Source organism: Plectropomus leopardus, chromosome 6, assembly GCF_008729295.1.
Source record: "Plectropomus leopardus isolate mb chromosome 6, YSFRI_Pleo_2.0, whole genome shotgun sequence".
NCBI classification, from domain to species: Eukaryota; Metazoa; Chordata; class Actinopteri; order Perciformes; family Serranidae; genus Plectropomus; species Plectropomus leopardus.
Window position 1 is genome coordinate 35,880,733 of NC_056468.1, and position 19,751 is coordinate 35,900,483.

At 38.5% G+C, this 19,751-nt stretch overlaps 1 protein-coding gene and 1 long non-coding RNA gene across 2 annotated transcripts; both read left to right on the forward strand.

Annotated features, from left to right (window-relative positions):
- The first annotated feature begins 99 nt into the window (after nucleotides 1–99).
- Nucleotides 100–14,710, forward strand: LOC121944729 (protein HIRA-like). The gene is made up of 15 exons (XM_042488618.1): nucleotides 100–133; nucleotides 280–396; nucleotides 582–707; nucleotides 880–1,001; nucleotides 7,444–7,665; nucleotides 8,328–8,413; nucleotides 8,556–8,756; nucleotides 9,232–9,375; nucleotides 9,462–9,678; nucleotides 10,808–10,915; nucleotides 12,358–12,506; nucleotides 12,657–12,818; nucleotides 13,041–13,099; nucleotides 13,746–13,851; nucleotides 14,545–14,710. The coding sequence occupies exons 1-15, from the start codon at nucleotides 100–102 to the stop codon at nucleotides 14,708–14,710; spliced, it is 2,019 nt and encodes a 672-aa protein (XP_042344552.1).
- Nucleotides 14,711–14,734: 24 nt separating this feature from the next.
- LOC121944788 lies at nucleotides 14,735–17,424 on the forward strand. The gene is made up of 3 exons (XR_006105924.1): nucleotides 14,735–14,807; nucleotides 14,954–15,042; nucleotides 16,237–17,424. It is a non-coding gene; the product is annotated as an uncharacterized LOC121944788 (long non-coding RNA).
- Nucleotides 17,425–19,751: the final 2,327 nt, after the last annotated feature.

Below are 19,751 nucleotides of genomic sequence, written 5' to 3' on the forward strand. Positions count from 1 at the left end.
GTGATCTTGCATCAGTCTCATTCTTGTGAAGACAAAATTTCAAGAACGGCTTGAGGGAATTTCTTCAAATTCGACACAAACGTCCACCTGGAGTCAAGGATGAACTTTTTGGTGGTCAAACGTCAAACTCACAGTGACCACAGCTGGTTATAACCCAAGAATTCACAATTATGACAAAATTTCACACAAATGTCTAATAGACTAAATCATGAAGACAGTTGAATTAAGAAGAATTTGGACAAACTGACATTATAAACATAAATCATATTTCCTGTGCAGAGCAAGTTTTAGCTGAAATTTCTGTCCTTTGCTGCAGCGACGCGTTTGACCTGCAGTTTGGAGTTGTGATCCTTCGTCTGCAGGACGGACTGGACATCTCTCACATCCCAGGACAAGGTACGTCTTCTGCACATCTGTCTGTCCAACTATATTGCATCATCTTTTGTGTTTTTGTGATAACTTTGGCGCTTTACAAATTTTGATTCTGTTGTGTGTATTGAGGGTGGGTGGAAAACTTGGATACAGAGTAGTATTGCAATATTTTTTTGGGTGTGTGTATGTGTCCCCGTTTGTCTCCTTAGACGAGCTGCTGTCGTCCCACGAGAAGCCTCCAGTCAGCAGTAAGGAGGTGGTGGTTTCTGTTTCTGACTCTGACTCCTGTCCCTCAAAAACCACCAGCAACCAGAGCAGCCCGCTCATCATCAGAGGTGAAGCAGATTTACGATGGCTCGTTTCTTCCTGCTCCATCTTTATCTTGAATAAATCGTGCAAACCAGGGAGTTGTTGGATTTTGGAGTTTTGTGGATTTCTCAGTGTCAAAGTGTTTGTTTAACCCCTTCTTGTGTTGTATTTCCTGTCATGTGACGTGTCCGGCTGCAGAGACCAAGTCTCCTCTGAGTCTGACGGACCAGCGTCTGCTGGAGAGCAGCCAGCAGTTCAAGAAGAAACAGGGCAAAGGAACCATCGACGTGTGGTGGCTGTTTGATGACGGAGGTCAGTCAGTCAGTTTTTGGCTCGCTGCATACAAGCGCCGTCAGCGAGCAATTTATGGCTCTAAAAACGTTCTGAGAATCATACAGTGCAACCAATGTTTTAGTAACGTTTTCAGCTGCAAGTTTTCCTTAAGTTCCCAAAATGGTCCTATTAAAGTTAGAGTAACATACTCTAAAAACTTTTTTAAAAATTGTCTTTTAAAAAAAAATATCACATAGTGTTACATTTTCATAAAAAATGTCTGTCACCTCTCAACATCACCAAAACGTCCTCTGAATGTTGCAGTGAGAACGTTACAACTTATTATGCATTTAGCCTCACAGGAACATTATTTGAAATGATGAACATCCTTAAAACGTTCTCTGAAGGTTACATTAAAATGTTTTATTTTGCAGACCAGTTTAATTTGTAATATCTCGATATGTGATTAACCCTCGGGGTCTGCTTTCATGTCACACGCACTCGGATCGCTCAGGTCCTAAAGGTTGAAGGTGTGAGAGACGGCTGCTGTGTTAAATCACACTGACTTGAAAAGAAGCGATCCACTCCAAAATTTAGTGAGCTCTCTCTCTGCACATGATGCACCCTTCAAACAAGTTTCGTGAAAATTTGGTCAAGAGGTTATTTTGGATAATCCTGCTGACAAACAAACTAAACCAAAAATAAAACCTCCTTGACGGAGGATGTAACTTCTTTGTTCATTTTCAAGGATTTCTAAAAAGTTCGCCACACAGGATGCGTCTCCTCTGAAGTCAAATCTTTATTTGCTTCGACCGTGAGGGAGAGTGGCTGCAGGGAGAGGACCCAAATGCAGATACTGGACGCAGCAGGACGTTATCTGTGTATTTCTGAAGCGTGTGCAGACAGACATGTTCAGCTACAGGTGGTTTGAAAGCAAAAACACGAAGCACGTGGCAGCTTCTCGAAGGCTGACACGGTAACTGAGGAGGTGGAGCCGTTCATGTAGTGAGAGAGTGATGAGGGAACGAGCTGCAGGTGGGCGAGGACGGCCAGGCAGAGCTGCAGACGAGCAGAGCAGAGACAGGTGTGTGTGTGTGTGAGTGTGTGTGTGTGTGTGTGTGTGTGCGTGTGTGTGTGTGTGTGTGTGCAAATTTTTGTTAAAGCAAGTGTTTTTTAATTTTTTTTCAAAAATTAGTCTTAAAAATGTATTAAAAAACTTCAAAAAATCAAAAATTCAAAATTAATGCATTGAATTAATTTTAAAAAAAAGTTTAAAAATTGTAAAATAAAAAAAAATCATTGTTTTGAGTTTAAAATTTTGAAATTGTGATGTCAAAATTTCAAATTTTTTGAATGCTGTTAAAAAAAGTTCACTGCGTGATAAAAAAAACATTTTTATTTAAAAAGTGTGTGTTTAAGTGCAAGTCCCAACAGCTTCGATAAAAAACTTTTTACAGTTTAAAGTGCTATCAGAAATGATTTCATGTCAATTTGATTAATAAATGAAATTTGTATTTAACTGGTTTTTCGTGAAAATTTGTGTCTTTTGATCAGTTTTGTTCCCATAGTGTTTGAAAAGTGTTTGAGGTCTGTTTTTCTGAGAATCACTAAAGTAACTTTTGAAAATGAAAAATCAGATATTTTTGTTTTACAATGTGTAACTTCCTGTGTGGTACCACTGATTTTAAATGTTGTTATTTGCAAGATTTTCAGATTTTTGACTTGACCTGTTAAATGCCCCATTCAAAGTGAATGTTTTCATATTCACAGTTCTACTGAAAAAAAAGTTCAATGAAATGCAAAAACAAACACGTTTTTTTGTTAATTTCTGGAGCTCAAAATTCATGAGCATTCAATGTTCAAATTGAAAAAAATTTTCAAAGTCTGAAAGAAAAAATACAAATTCATGAAATGACTAAAATCGCAGAATTTGATTTGCAGGACACTTTTTTAAATTGTCATTTTTTTTTCAAAATAAATCAGCAATTCACTGTTTTAAAATTTTTCAATGTGAAAATATTTTTAAAAAATTAATCATTTTTCATTTTAATTTTGCATTTTTTATTTTTAAAATCACAAATAAAATTTTAAAATCCTGTCTTTAAATTGTCACTATAGTTAAAACAGTCTTGAAAAAAACTATTGAAAGTTTTGTTTCAGTTTCAAAACATCACCAGTTAGTTTTTGAAAAAAAGTGACAAAAAAAGACAAATGACAAGTTTGAAAAAAAAAAACACTGTTCACACATATGTCTTGAAAACTGTTTCAGATTTGTAAAGACTTTCAATCTAGATTTTCATAAAAAGTTAATACAAAATCAAAAAAGTCACCTTGACATTACCATACAAAAAACTGTTTTTAACATTTTTTTTTAAAAGTTTTTTTTTAAACAAGCTGTGTTTCATGCAAAAAACAAAATTTACTTTTTATTTTTAATTGACATTTGTTATTAAATCTGTTTTGTTTAGCTCACAATTTAACTTTCAAAAACTGACTTATCAATTCAATGAAAAATAGTTAAAGTCACTTTTTTAAAAAACTTTAATAACATTTTAAAATTTCAATAATTTTTTCAAAAAAATTGAGATTTTAAGTTTTATCAAGTGTGAAAAAATTTTAAAATTTTCATTTTTTTTCAAATTTTTTTTTTAATACAAAAAACTCTTTGAAACAAAAAATTTCATCTTTTGTGACAATTTTTGTTTTTTTCTGCAAAAAGTCATTAATTTGTGAAAGTTTGATCAGTTGCATTTTGAAAAATTCAATGGACTTTGTCATTTCAGATTTTTTTTCTTGTCATAAACTCATCAGTTTGATACATTATTTTGTGATTCATCTTAAAACAAATTTTCTTTTGTTTTTCTGAAAGTGTCCTTTTCAGTGAAAATTCTGCTGAAAGTCAATTTCAAGAAGAAAAAAGAGTCAAAAGTTCAGAAAGAAATGATGTCAATCATTTTACTGAAACAAAAAATTTTTTAATGATTTTCAAGTTTTGTTTTAAAAATTCATTAAAATAAGTTGAAAAAATGAAACTTTAAAAAATACAAATTCAAAAGTGAATTAGTAAAAAAAAAAAATGTAAAGTCAAAATTTTGAAAACAAAAAACAGTGTTTTTTTTTTAACAAGTTTTTCCTTTGTCAGTTTGAAATTTTTGTTGTAGTCTGTCAACTTTTGTCCAGACAATGTTTAAATAGTTACAAAACATGTCAAATTGTGACTTTTTTTAAACTTTTGTTGATGTAATTTGGTTCTTTCAGAGTGTTACCATTGACGGAAAAGTCTCACACATTAATCATTTGTGTGTCTTGTGTGACAGTCTGAAATTAGTGTACTGCAAAACACTTGATGACATAGCTAAACAGTCAAATCAAAATGTCCACTCATGTGTGTGAAAAAAAACTGAGTGAGTGCACTTCAAAGTTGGAGTAAAAGTGTTTTCATGGACTTTATGCACGTTTTTTTTGTGTCAACAAACAAAAACACAGAACCAAAAACCTGGCTCTGTGTCGTGTGACTAATGTTCTTTTTGTTGTATGAGACATTTCATTAACAAAATTCGTTGACTGAAACTGAATGCCATTAAACAACTTATCACACATTGTAAAAAAAAAGCATTTTGAGAGTCACAAAATTCTGTGCTTTTGCATTGTTGTTCAAGTTTGTGAAGTTAACACAATGTGTGTGTGTGAGTTTGTGTGTGTGTGTGTGAGTGTTTGTGTCTGGCAAAGATGTGACAAGTTTTGTTGCATTTGTGTGTCAAAAGAATCAGTTTGTGACTCACAGTCTTTGGAGACTGTTGAAACATTGTAGAGTCACACAGTTTGTCACATCACATGGTCACATTAGTGACAGGACACACAGAGAGTGTGAACACAGACTTTCAACAACAACTGAAACAGAAATGTCACTGTCAACTGTCTGAAACATTGAGTCTTTAATTTTCAGGTGTTTTTCACAGTTTGTGATCATTGACTGTCAAAGCTGCACTAATCACTGTCACAGTAAAAAACATGCAATCAATGTTTTCTGAAAATTTTTAAAAGTGATTAACAGAAAAAAAAAACCTCAAATATTTACACTTACTACACTAAACACATTTAAAATGACAAAAAAAAACAAAACAAAATCAAACAAACATTAACTTTTTTACTTTTGATGACCAAAAATGTAAATATTGTGAATTGATTTTGAGCAAATTGACTTTGAATTTTGTGTGATTCAAGAGTGAAATGTCCTTTTAAATTTCATATTTTCAACAGTTTCTTCTTTTGATTTTTGATCACTTTGAATTTTCTTTTAAAAAACTTTAAAACAAAATTTTTTTATTTGATTTTAACTTGAATTTAATTTGTGCTTATCAAATTGTACAAAGTCATTTTACAAAATTGTAATCAGTTTTAGACTACTGTTGAAAAATTTCAGTCCATGTTTCTGCAGTTTTTTGTGTGAATGTTCACTCATGAAAATTGCCAAATAAACTCATTGAATGTTCAAAACTGTTTCTAAGTTTTACACTGAAATTTAATTATTTGTTTTCACAATTCAAATTAAAGTAAAAACTGTGCAAATTAAACAAGATTTCAAAAAATTTTTTTTCATTTTACTAAACAGGCTCCTTTAAACTGTTTGACAAATGCTAAAAATGCTCTTTGACACTTTTTCACCAATCCAAATTGAAAAAATGACCTGACCTGTGAACCAAGGTTTTTGTAATTTTTAATCATGACATGAGAATGAAAGAAAAACATTAAAGTGTTTGAATCTCAAGGATGTCACCAGTGGCAGACATGACACACTCAGTTGTGGTTGCTCAAAACCAGCAAAACATCTCTGAAAGCAATTTCATCAATTTTACTTGATGAATGAAAATTCATCAAAAAATTTTAAAGTCAAATGTTTTAATGAAATGCAAAATTTTCTCATGAAATTTGCACAAAAAAAAGGAAAGACTTACTTTGAGAAATTTTGAAAAAGGAACAAAATGATGCATGCACTTTCCAAAATTCAAATCACCGTCAGCTGACATGAGTCCTGAAAAGTGAAATTTCATAAAATGTCAGTGAAACTGGAAGACCACTTTCAAATTGTTTCATTGAAAAACAAGAGACAAAATGAACTTCAGTCAGTCTAAACCTTAGGAGACATGATGTTTCCGATTTCTCTGTGTGTTTTGACTTATCAGAAAATGAGTAAATTGCTGCCTCACTGAAAAACTTTGAGCTGCCATTGATCTTCTTTTATCTGAAACATCCGTTTTGATGGTAAAAAAAACTTTTGCTCATTGTTTTTGACCATTTTTCTCAGTAATTTTTTGATTTTGATTTTTTCTCATTTTGTTACCTGAATGGACACTGGTTAAGAACTAAACATTAAACAAGTTAAATCAAAATCTTCAGACACATGTGAAACAAAGTTTTGGAAAACTCCACAACTAGCTTTTCAAAAGGAAAAAAAAGTAAACTGTCTCAAAAGATGTGACACAACATTGACACTGAATCAAATTTGCAAATTGAAAATGTAAAATCCACTCATGAAAAAAACCCAAATGATTTCATCAACATTTGAAAATGGAAACGGTCAATGACTGTTTTGGTCAAAAAAAAAAAAGTCAAAAAATTTTAAAAACCTTTTGACCTGCTTTACTAGTTTTTAACTTTTTTCAAATTCTGTTAAAATCTTACATGTCTAGAAAAAATTTCAACTGGTCAAAAATACACTGGTGCAGATAATTCCTTTTTCATCTGATTTAATTTTAAGGTTCTGACTGAACATTTTTGTTCCGTTTTCAAAAAAATTAAGCAAAGAAAATTACATTTGAAATGATAAAAGCAAAATTTTTAAAAAATTAAATTTTTAAACTGACATGTCATGTTTTTAAAGTTTCAGGTTTCTTTAAAAAAGTTCACAAAGTTGACTCAAACCATCTCTGGTCTTTTCCTTTTCAACACTCAACTACTTTTTCTCATAATCAAATTGCACATCTGATTGTAAAGTTTCACAACTGAACTAATGCAAAACACTGACAGGATCAATCATGACAACTTCAATTTTTTAAAACTTTCAATCAAAAAACACAGTCACTGATTTCAAAACTGAACAAAACTCGTGAAAAAACTTAAAAAATTTCTAAAAAAATTTCAATCATTAAATAAGTTTACTGCAAATTGACTACTAAATGTCCACTAAATTTTTTTAGTTAAAATGAAACTTTACTTATTTGAGTTACATTTTCAAATAATTTTAAACATTTTTTGAGATTTTGACAAATCAAACAGTGTGAGTCACAGTCAATGAAATCACAAATTAAACGTTGCATTTCTCTCAGTGTTATCAGTGAGGACAGCTTCAACTTTTGCTGAAGCGTATTCCAAGTTTAAAACTAAACTAAAGTAATTGATGTGATTAAAATAAAAATAAACTCCACCTCCCTCCATCATTCGATCAGAAACATTAAGAACCCGAATCTTCTCTCTCCGTCTGCCGTACAGAACAGCATCCATCAGAACATCTACGGAAAGAGTCTGGCTATAACCAGCACCGAGGCTCAGCTCTCCACCACCATCATCGAGAACCCCGAGATGCTCAAATACCAGCAGGAGCGACAGAACTCGGCCCAGGCCAGCTCAGGACCGGGCAGCGCCGGACCCGAATCCTCAGCGCCAAAACTCAACAGCGTGATGAACGGAGAGTCCCTGGAGGACATCAGGAAGGTGGGACATGACAAACAAGCAGCTCAGTGCGTCGCTTTGGTTCAGGACAAAGACACATGCACACGTTTGTCTTTACAAGTACTAAAATAAATACGATAAAAAATAAGTTTAAAAAAAACATTTATACATCAGTCACTCACCCAGTTATATTGATGAAAAAAAAGGTTTTTTGCATTCCTTTATTGTAAATGAAGAATCCAAAAAAAATCTTGATGAATTGAAGTCGAGTGTAGTGAAGATGAGTGCCGAGAACTTCTCTTCAAAACCAGAGTCCACAAACAGAAACAGTCTTCCTTTTATTATTAGTTAGATCTTTATTTCAAACATGGCAAATGAAAAAAGACAAAAATAGAAATATTGGGCAAAAACAACACCAGTTGCCCACTGTACATATTCATATTCAGTAAATATACACATATACACACACATATCCCTATATATATATATATACACACAAGGTACAAGTCAAACACGGGAGAGCAAATGATGCAGACGAACTTGAAAACTGCACATATTTAAATATCAGTGATGTATCATAAATATTTATGACCCTCATTTCGAGCTCCACTTTAAAAAGATGTCAAAAAGCAAAAAAAAAAAAAAGAATACTTTTCTGATATTTTTTTAAAATTTCTCGGATGTGCTGTTTCGTCGTCTCGCAGAACCTCCTGAAGAAGCAGGTGGAGACGAGAACCGCAGACGGCAGAAGACGGATCACGCCGCTCTGCATCGCTCAGCTGGACACCGGGTAGGAAAACACGAAAGTCTGCTGCGGCCCTGAGAGTTCAGCGTGCTCCAAATTAACAAAACATCTTCACCAATTCAACAACGCCTGCAGAGCATTTTAAAAACTGAGGAAGCACGACCACATTTTCCCTCTGTCTCTGCAGGGATTTCTCTCCGGCTCTGTTCAACAGCGCTCCCATCCTGCCCTCGGGCTCCTCCATGTCCAACCAGCTCACCTCCCAGCTCAGCTCCGACTCCAGCCCGGGACAGGCCTCCTCTCTGGGGCTGCGGCCGAGCCACGACTCCATGCTCACCTCGCCTCCACCCAACAGCGGCGCCAAGGGCCTGGAGGAAAACAAGGACGGGTACGGCCTGCTGAGAGGGAAAGATTTTACTTTTGTTTGCTGTTCTGCCCCCTTTGATTTGATTTGATGCCGCTGCGGCGTCACACTCGCAGGCATCCCGACCGAATATTTTCATATTTGGCACAAAAATCAAATTTCACTTCAATCAGAATATAAAATAACCAAATATCGGCCTCAGTTTTTGGCCGGGCAGATAATCTGTCTGTGGTGGTCAGAGGTCACGGTCACTGTGCTTTTGTCTAATCTGGTGAAAGCTTTGAGCCATCGTCGTGTCTCAGGAGCAGAGCAGGAGACATTCGGTCAGATACTGAATCAGTGACACGGATCTTTGGTGTCCAGCGTGAAACTGTGCTGATGGTCGAGATCTTTTGTGTGTGAAGCGTCCGTGTTTAATATAAACATTAGTGCAACTTGACGGGTTCACAGAGGGAAAACAACAAACGACTCTCCGTCTCTCTGATTTCTTTCTGTCCAGCGTGAAGTCCAGTCTGCTGCTCACATCTGCGTCCAAAATCGAGCCAATGAAAGCCTTGGACTCGAGGTTCACAGAGAGGTCAAAGGCCACGCCGGGGGTCACAGCCGCCATCTCCTCCACCGCCGGACTCACGCCTCTAGACAGGTGAAGACAAACAATCGCACAAACGTGAGAAAAGAGGACAAACTGTCCCCGGAAACAAAATGTAAAGGTTTCTGTTTGTCCTGCAGGCCAAAAGACGGCATGTCCTCCCTGAAGGACGTCAAAGCCAAAGAAGACACCAGCAGCGACAGCGAGGACAAGATGGCCACCATCAACAAAAACCTGTCGTTCAGCAAGAGGAAACCGGAGCTGCTGATGGACGGAGGAGAGGTGGTGGAGAAGAGGAAGAAGGGACGGCCGAGGAAAGACAAGATGGCCGCTCCCATCGCCCAACACTTCACTCAGGTAGAGACACGAATTCCAAATAATCCGTTTATTCCTTCATGAAAACATTAATAAACCAAAACTGAGAACATAATTAACCCTCAGGGCCAGATTTAATATCACACACACACACGAAATAAAGCTTTAGAAAATTAATTTTTGACCAACTTCAGGCCTCATAAAATATCAAATATTCATTAATTTTTAGAATTTTAACTCTTTAAATCCCAGTTTTTGTCATGATACTACATGCTGGAAGCAACATTGTTTTTTTACATTATTATGTTCTGTAAAGTGTCAAATATTCTACACACAAAATGCACTTTTTAAACTCAAGCTTTAAAAAATATCATACGTTCATATAATTTTCTACTGTCATTGCGTTTATTTGTTTAACCATCAGCAGTCCTCAACATGGATGTGAAATATTCATTTATTTTCAGAATTTTAATGCAACATGGCCAACGTTTCGTCATGATGCCATCATGTTTTTAGATTGAATGAAAACACAAAAACGAATTATTATAGTGTAGCTGCTGACAGTCTGGGATATGTCAGTGATCAGCAGCTACATTGACTGTGACAGGTCACCTAGTGGAAATAGCATGTATTTCCTCCATATGCCAAATATGGTCAAAATGACCTCATCAGGTGGAAAATAGTCAAAATGACAAATTCAGAGTCAAAAGCCCAGAATGACACCCAGAAATAATACAAGTCCTGTTTTTCTGCTCTGATGGCTGTGGGATCAAAAATGTCAGTTTGAATGGGTTTCAATGGAGCATTTTTGGACCTGAACAGTCTAAATGTAACTATTTAGTTTCCACAGTGTATTTTAGACTTATTGTAGGAGCTGAGCTGCAAACTCACTGATTACACTCAAATACACAATCTTGCCAAAATTGATTTGCATGGAAACAGCCAAAATGATCAAAAATGAAGAATGAAAAGCCCTAAAATACACCAAAGAGTCCCTAAGGGTTAAATTTACTCTGCATTTAAGGAAAGTAATTAAAAGACTTTCTGATAGCTGTGAAATAAATATGAAGTTATATTGCAGAGCTCTAGTAAAAGCTCCTTTTGTGCAGATGTCCTTGGAACAGAGATAGAGAGAGATAAACGTGTGTTTTGTCCCTCCTCTTCCTGTCAGATAACTCCTCCAGCAGAGCGGGAGCCCAGCAGGGTGGCTGCTCCTCCAGCTCCTGCAGCTGCCCTCAAACTACCAACACCAAGTATAAAGAAGGCCTTCAGTCTGCAGGTAACACGCTTTGTGTGTGTGTGTGTGTGTGTGTGTGTGTGTGTGTGTGTGTGTGCGCAGCACGTTTTTTTCTCACATGACGGTATTTCATGTTCAGGTGTTTTGCTGCAGGATGTGTGTCCTCTCCTTGAGCAGAAAAGCTTTGGCAGGGCTTTATTTAAAAAAAAAAAAGCGTTCACAGTGACCAGAGATGGGTTTTGTTTCTATGACAACAATATCTCGATACACCACCACTAGCCGCCGCTGTATTACAATGCGAATGGTGTTAAAAGCACAACACGCAGCAGCTCACGGTCAGAGTGCGGCCAGTCTGCTCCCACAAACGTGTTTTTCTGTCTTTGTTGCGATTTCGAATTAGACGGACGCGGCCAGAGTGAGCTTCTCCTCTGTTTCCATGGCAGCGATGAATCCCACACTGACAGCGTTTCCTGAACTGATTTTATTTCCCTTGACAAGGTCCCGATTCGATCCCCAATTCGATTTGACTCAGTGTTGGATACGATGTATTTCAGCAGTTTAGTGTAACTGTGAAAGACGTTATCAGAGAACTAAAGCGGTCAGTTGTGCAAGGAATTATTTTTTAAAAATAAATAAATAAATAACTTCAGAACATGATTAGAATTTAATATTTTATAACTAGACGTGTCTAAAGCAGAAATATTACAGCAATGTCACTATATTTTTATTTATTTACTTTATTTTATTTTATTCTTTTTATTTGTATTGGCTGATTGGTGGTGAATTTTATTATTATTATCTTATTGTTAAAGTAGTCATATTTTTGTATTAATTAATATTTTTATCATTTGTTGGTTTACTTATTTTATTTATTTTATTGAGTATTATATTATTATTGTTACTGTTTGTGTTTGACTAAACAAGACTATGGGGATCCTTATAATAAAGAATACATTATATAAACTCAATATCTCAAAGGACAAATCTGAATTTCCAGTGAAATAAATCATATTCCTCATATCATCATTATCATTATCATAAAAACAAACATCAGGGTGGTGAGAGCTACCTTCAGTGACAGAAATAATCTTTTGGAAACATGCATTTGCCGTGTGCTTTGAGGTTTTAGTTTAGTTTATGTCCCATTCACGAACATGGAGTGGCGGGCTTTATGATGTATCCTGCAGTCAGACACCAGGGGGCGACACAGATTGAAAAGTTTCATTTTTAGGGAGCTCTCATGTTGTTTTCTTATTTACAGCCTATGGTCACAGCTAACTAACTAAACCGCCTGCGACACAATTTTTGCAGCGATATTTTGATTTTATTGTGATCTGCTCAGATGAACCAAACCACAGAAGGAAACACTGCAGAGATCAAATTACATTTTGGGTGTGAACAGATTTTTATCGTCAGTCAGTCGGGGCATGTCTGTTTCCTACACACCTGTTACGAAGCTAAAAATGGAAAGCGTGTATGCGCAGGTGAGCATGGAGCCGTCGGTGTTCCTGGAGGTGGAGAACGAGGTGTCGGTGGTCGCCGGTTCGAAGCTCAGCCAGCTGCGATGCTCCAGAGACGGACGGGACTGGAACACCCTGCTGCCCAGCTCCGTGGTCACCGCCGCAGGGAGCAGGTAGGGCGCTCCGCGTGTCGGTCGTAGATTCAGCTTTTCTCTGTTCTTCGGCTGGTTATCTTGCGTTTTTGTGGGAAAAGTTATTGTAATCTGTGTGACTAAATGACCATCGGCACCGGATCAGTTTTTCCTTCTCATCCCTTCCTTCAGTGACGTCCTCGCCGTCGCCTGTCAGGACAGGATGTTGTCAGTGTTCTCTTCCTGTGGGCGGCGGCTCCTTCCCGCCATCCAGCTGGCCACGCCCGTGTCAGCTCTGCACTGCTCCGCCCACTTCGTCATGGCTCTCACAGCTGGAGCGACGCTGTCCGTCTGGTCAGTGCTCACAGATTTTAGTAGAAATCTCGTGTGTCAGATCATCAGGACTGATGTTGGTCAAAACAAACTCAGTGGTATAAAATCATATTAGTGTAAAAAAAGCCTGATTTCGCAGAGCGATACGCGTGTGTGTGTGTGATATTAAAGCAGGGTAAGAGCAGCGGTGTGTTTTTGGGTTTTGCTCGTAATAACGACGTTTTGTTTTCCGTCTGTGTGCAGGGACGTTCAGAAACAAAAGGCTCTGGTGAAGAACGAGTCCCTGCTGACCATTTTATCTGGTGAGACGCTGCGATGTGACACATGACCAATTCAGCATTTTGGGGGAATAAACACACCTGCTTTCTGTCCCAGAGTCAGATGATAAGCCGGAGTCAATCGATTTTACGTAATTCATTAAATTATCAGCCATCATGATCCGGACATCTATGAATATTGAGGACCAGATATTTAAAATCAGGGGAAGCCTGAAGGGACACGACGGCGATCAACCTTATTTTATTACGTTCAGGCGAGGTCACTAAGCACTTGTCTATAAACAAAGGGTTGTTATCGAAGAAATGAACAAAATTATGTCAAAATTATGCTCCAAACACGTCAAATTGCATTGATGTCTTCAGGATTTTTGGTTTTCTGTCCCCCAAAAAGGGGTGCAGCCTTGACCCTTTTGAGAAGTGACCGAAAAACGACCCACATAAAGACATGGAAATGGAGTCAGATATTATCGAAAAAACGTTGAACTTTTCCTTCAAAACTACATTTAAGCTGTGATTTATTGAAAAGCTTTTCTTCATGAAGATGATTCAAAAGACATTTTGTCCTCACGTAAAGACGGTTTCAGACCACGTTATGATAAAACGTGTGTGTGTGTGTGTGTGTGTGTGTGTGTGTCTCTGTCTCTGTCTCTGTCTCTGTGTGTCTCTACAGGTGCTGACACCACAGTGTCTCAGTCTCTGCTGACCCAGCAGGGGGTTCCAGTCATCGGACTGTCCAACGGGAAGTCCTACTGCTTCAGCTCCTCGCTGGAGACATGGTGAGAGACAATAGACACACATTAGAAACACCAAAACGCTGCTGACAGTGATACTGATGATGTTTTAAAGGATTCTCACAGCAGTGATTCTCAACTTATGGCCCGTGGATAAAATTTGGCCCCTGTTTGGGGCCCAGGGGCCCCCCCCCCCAGCTATTTTCTAATTTACACAAAAAAATAAAGTGATTCACATTGGGAATTGTTTTTGCACTTTTAGTGAACAGAAACTTAAATCATAGAAATGTCCTTAAGTCCTTGAAACATCCTTAATTCTTAGAAACATCCTAAAATCATAGAAATTACCAAAAACTTCAGAAATCACCTAAAGTCCTAGAAATATCCTTAAATCATTGAAAGATATTAAGTCATAGAAACCTCCTAAAATCCTAGAGACGTCCTGAAATCCTGGAAATATCCTTGAGTCCTAGAAACATCCCAAAATTTGTATAATGTCCCATAATCTTAAATTTGTAAAAACTCCTCAAATCTTGAAAATGTCCCAAAATTCATAAAATGTCTTAAAATGTTAGAAATGTCCTTGAATTCCTAAAATTGTCCTAAAGTCCTGGAAATGTCCTTAAGTCTTAGAAAGTCCTAAAATCCTGGAGACGTGTATTGTTCTGCTGTGGCCCCTGGCCTCCTGTCGGTCTGGAAAAGTGGCCCCCGAGATAATAACCGTACTGTGTCTCTCAGGACTCTGATAGCAGATAAAGGAGACTCTTTGGTCCAGTGTGCTGACTTCAGGAGCTGCCTCCCTACCCAAGATGCACCTGTGTCCTCGGGACCGCTCGCCGTCATGCAGGGACGCAACCTCAAGTACGGCAGAGTCGTGAAATCTCCCCTTTTCACTCCGGATTAAATGTGATGAAGAGGAAAATGAAAAGCTCTGACGCTGCAGTCGGCGCAGGAGTATCGCTACTGGCTGCTCATCTACGCCCGCTTCCTCGTCAACGAAGGTACCAAACCGTCGCTCCGTGAGGATTTCCACAGACGCAGAACAACTGACTGTAGAAGAGTGTCGAGTCCGCATTTCACTGAAGTGTGTGTGTGTGTGTGTGTGTGTGTGTGTGTGTGTGTGTGTGTGTGTGTGTTTTCCCTGCAGGCTCAGAGTATCGTCTCAGAGAACTCTGTAAGGAGCTGCTGGGTCCCGTCCACAAATCAGCTGCCACGTCCTGGGAGCCCACCACCCTGGTACCACTGATTTGATTTGATTTGATTTGATTTGATTTGATTTGATTTGATTTCTAACATGAAAAATGAAAATAGAGAAATAATTATACAAACAAGCTGACAGGAAAAAAATCACAGATTTTTTCACATAATAATAATACATTTTATTTTGTTTCAAAAAAAGCAAACAATGTCAAAGCCATAAAACATGTTTTATTAAATAACAAAAAAACAAATATATATCTTTTAGACCTTTGTAAGTATGGCCTTGCAGTTGGCATTAAATTTCATTTGAAGTGGAATTAAACATCTGTATGATGTCCAGATAAGACGTGTATAAGACGTACGTCCTATCAATGTCTTTTCTGGACGTTGTGCAGATTTGATTGATTGATAAGTGTCATGCACGTTACTGTGCCTGGCCCACATGACTCTGACGATAAAAATGCAAAAACACAAAGATGATCTCAAAACATTTCCTAATACATCCACAAATTTACACAAATCAATCATGGACAGTGGATACAGTGTTTTAATATCCGCACATTTTCAGTGAATCTGGCCGAAGCGTAAATCTCCTCAAAGAGCCGACTCAACATGTGACGCTCAGACACCCAAAATAAGTCTGTTTTTAAAGAAATGCTCTGTCGGGTGACTGTACAGAGGGCAGCAGAGCAAAGAATGAAATTCATCCTCAGAAGCTTCAAGATCACACAAACACACACGCTGCTCTTCACCATGACTTTATACCGACTTCTATCGGCAGATTTAAAGTACCGGATGTTACCCGAGCGCACAGCGACCTCCGTCCCCTCCTGAAGCTTTATTTTAAATAAGGCTCAGCGAAGTCTTTGATTTGAACATCATTTCTGAGTCTTGACTTACTCCAAATCTCCTCCGTCCGTTGTTTCTTATGAAGGTGTAGCAATTTTTGTTCAGCTGTTTGTATTTTACACTGCAAAATACTAATGAAAATATACGATGTAATTCAGAGAGAAAATACTGCAGGAGCGTCTCTTGACCGAGAGTAACTGTGTGCTCGATGTATAGATGTGTTTGCAGGATTTTCATATTAGGTTTGTGTTTGTGGATGTTACATCTGTATTCTGTCCTTTTCCTCCCTGCGTCTGATTATTTTTACGTTTCAGCGCTCCGCCGTGCTGCGGGCGCTGCAGCCCTGTCCGATACGTGACGCTGTTTTCCCTCTGTGTTCAGGGCCTTCGGAAGCGCGAGCTGCTGCGGGAGGTTTTACCCGTCATCGTGGAAAACCTGCGATTCCAGAGACTGTTCACAGAGTACCAGGACCAGCTGGAGCTGCTGCGCAACAAATAACACACTGCTACACACACACACACACACGCACGCACATACACACACACAGACTGACACCAACACTCACCGTGAAACCGGCTCGCCTCCGGTAAACAAACTCTGACTGCTTTTCCTCAGCTTGGGAAGCTTGGATCGCTGTTGTGGCTGAGAGGAACACTTCCTGGCTGTTTGGTGAGATCTGGAGTCGGAGCCGGTCCGCTGGGACTTTTCGGTGCTGTCGCTCACTGGGGAGGAGCAGTGGTGCTTTATTTTTTTCTAATCACGATTAGTTTGAACTCTCGTCTTTTGTCTTTTTTCCTGCTAAAATGTGTTTTGTCTGAACCTATGCACCTCTCTCCTGCTCTCCTGATCACAGACTTCAAAAACAGGCGATGTTGGAAAAAGGTCGCGGGTTGGATTTCCGCCACGCGCAGCATCAGCAGCTGCGTGAATCCCCCTCGAGTCCGTTTCCCTCCTCGGAGAGCGAGCAGAGACGAGACGCTCAGAAAAGAGAAAATATGAATCCGAACGGATGTAAAGGAGCAATACGCTTGAACCAAAGTGACGCCCTTAAGTGAAAAAATTAACCGCACGCCTTCATCTGAGAGGCGGAGAAAACGAGGGGCGTCCAGGCGGAAGGTGCAGCCGCGGTTTTAAAGGTTCAGTCTGCCAGCGGGGGAAGTTTTCAGAGTAAATGTGACAATGCTGAAGCCAAAATGTGAAATCATGGAGAGGTCACAGCGAGAAAGATAATCATGTTAAATTAAATTACTGAAACACAGGATGGGCCTCTGGGAAATCAGAAGGAAACTCGGAAATGTACGCAATGACAAGAAAGAGCGCTTAACGCTGGTCGAATGTTAGAAAGCGTTTCTGTGCACAAACAAGAAGCACCGAAGCTAAAATGTTTATTCTGACTGTACTTAAACTAAAATAATGAAACAGAAATCGGCCGACGTGAGCGTGTCGGTCTAAATAATGTCAGAAGCAGTCGGGTCACGGCGATCTGTGCGGTGGCGTAGATCAGTCGCGTCGTGAAGCTGTCGATACCACAGAAGCACGAACTCCTTTGAAACCAGAGCAGAAAGGCTCGATGTCCTTCAAAAACACGGGAAGAAGAAATAATGGAAAAATGAATAAGAAAATAGCTAAAAGTGCAAGAAAATTACCTGAAAATGATTTTTTTAACGGAAAAAGGTGCTTAAAATAATTTTCAAACATCATTTTAAAATTGTCATTATAATAATTATAAATATAACCCTTCCCTAGCTTTTTTTTTTTTTTTTTTTTTAAATTGCAATTTATGAAGCATTTCCTGCCAAATTGCTCATTTCCTGTTTTCAGATATTTTTGAAAGAAATCGCACCATTTTGTTCAGTTGGTTCAAAGGTTTGAAAAACAAGGACAGAATTCAGTGACCTGGATTTGTGGCGTTCGCAGCAGGAAATGGTTCATTCCTGTGAAAGCTGCTCAGTGGAGCCTGAAGTCAAAAAAGCTCTTTTTCTGTGGTATAAAATTACCTGAATGATCGGCGCTGCTTCCAAATCATTGGGAAGAAAAAAACAGCGAGACTTTCAGTTTAGCGCTCTGCTAACTTGCGTCTCTTCTAGACTTCCCAAACGTCTTCAGAGCGGAAGGATAATGATTAATTTCATAGTGACACACTAATTTAAAGACATTTGACAACATTTGTCCACTTGGCGTCACGTGACGGACTCAGGATTTATAATTCCTCCGTTGGGCCACCAAAACTGACTTCGAAACTCGGCGCACTTTCAGGGTCCTGGTTGATTCGAGGTGCCATTTTTCATCAGTTCTTACAAATTATTTTTTACCTTCATCAGACCTCAGTCAAGACGATAAATATATTCAGGGTTCCCACGGTCTGCAAAAATCATGCAACATCACAAACACATTTTCCAGGCCTGGAAAAGACCTGGAATTAGTAAAAATCAGTTTTGAAAGAGTCATGGGATTTAGTTTTTGTGTTATTGAAGTGTCGTCTGCAGATGTCCCTGCACGCCGTGCGAGTGGGGAAATATCATGGAAAAGTTTTGAAAATGTGTGGGAGCCCTGTATATTTCAAACAGTGTCAAATAAGGATTTTACGTCACGAGTTTGCTTGAAAAGTCACGCAGACACTTTGGTTTTCAGGCAGGTCGTTACCGTCATCGTGACTTCGCAGATGAGATCATATTTACGTCATCTCTGCATGAACGGAGCTGAAACAGCTGAATTCGGCATCCAGCTAAATAAATTGCCACAAGATGCCACACAGTCACGACATTTTTTGAACATTTTGGTGGCATCTTGGTGCTGAATTGCTAACTTGGTCAAACTCACCACAGACTGTTTGAGCTGGAGCCGCTGCACCCGTGAGCCAGTCATGATTTTTGTCTGGATCTGAGCCCAGAATCCTGAAAACATTTCCAAATCCTTTAAATGTCCTCAAATCCTAGAGACATCCTAAAATCTGAGAAATGTCCTAAAACACTAGAAAGATCCTAAAAGCTGAGAATTGTTCTAAAATCTTCAAAATGTCTTTAAAAGCTAGAAATGTCCCAAAATCCCAAAAATGTCCTAAAATCTGAGAATCTTTCTAAAATCCTAGAAACATCCTAAAATCCCAGAAACTCCCACGATCTCACCTCCAGAATGCATCAAACAGGCTGCTTATGAAATTAAACGTTAATCTCTTACGCGTTATAGTTCTCAACACAGTTTTTTTACTCATTAAATCCGACAGAAGACGGTTTTTCGTGTGACTTTCGGATGGTGTTATTTCTCTTGGAATCATGTTTGGTCAGAGAGGGCCAGCGGAGAAACGTTATACGTGTTATTATGGTCTGTTTCACCTCCTGTCTCCTGTAAATAACCACGTTTTCGGCGCTGTTTAACTCTGTTGCCGCACAAAAAAAACCACTGTAAAGAAATCCTTTATTGTTTTTTTCAGGACGGGTTTTAAAGGTCGTAAAGGTCATGAAACCCAACAACACCTCAACACACTTCACGTCTCGTGTTTCGCCTTCAGGTCTGCCGCCGCAGCGATGCACTCCGCTGCCGGTTCAGTGTGTATATATACGAAGAGTGTGAGCTTGTGTGCTGCTGTGTGTGTGTGTGCGCGTGTGTGTGTGCGTGTGTGTGTGTGTGTGTGTGTGAGCACACAGTGCCGAGGCAGACGCACATGTTTCTTCATCAATCTGTACAGCATTTCTTTCTTTCTTTCTTTCTTTCTTTCGTTTGTTTTTTTTTGCCGTTAGTCATTTTTAAATGTTTGTACGAGGCAATTTCTGTTTGCGTTTTCTATAAGAAAAAGAAAAAAACGAGGAGAGACGAGCTGAAATTTTGCTTTTGAAGAAAGAAAATGAGAAAAATAAACACATGAGGAGCAGCTGGGGTTTGGTGATTTAGTGTTTTTT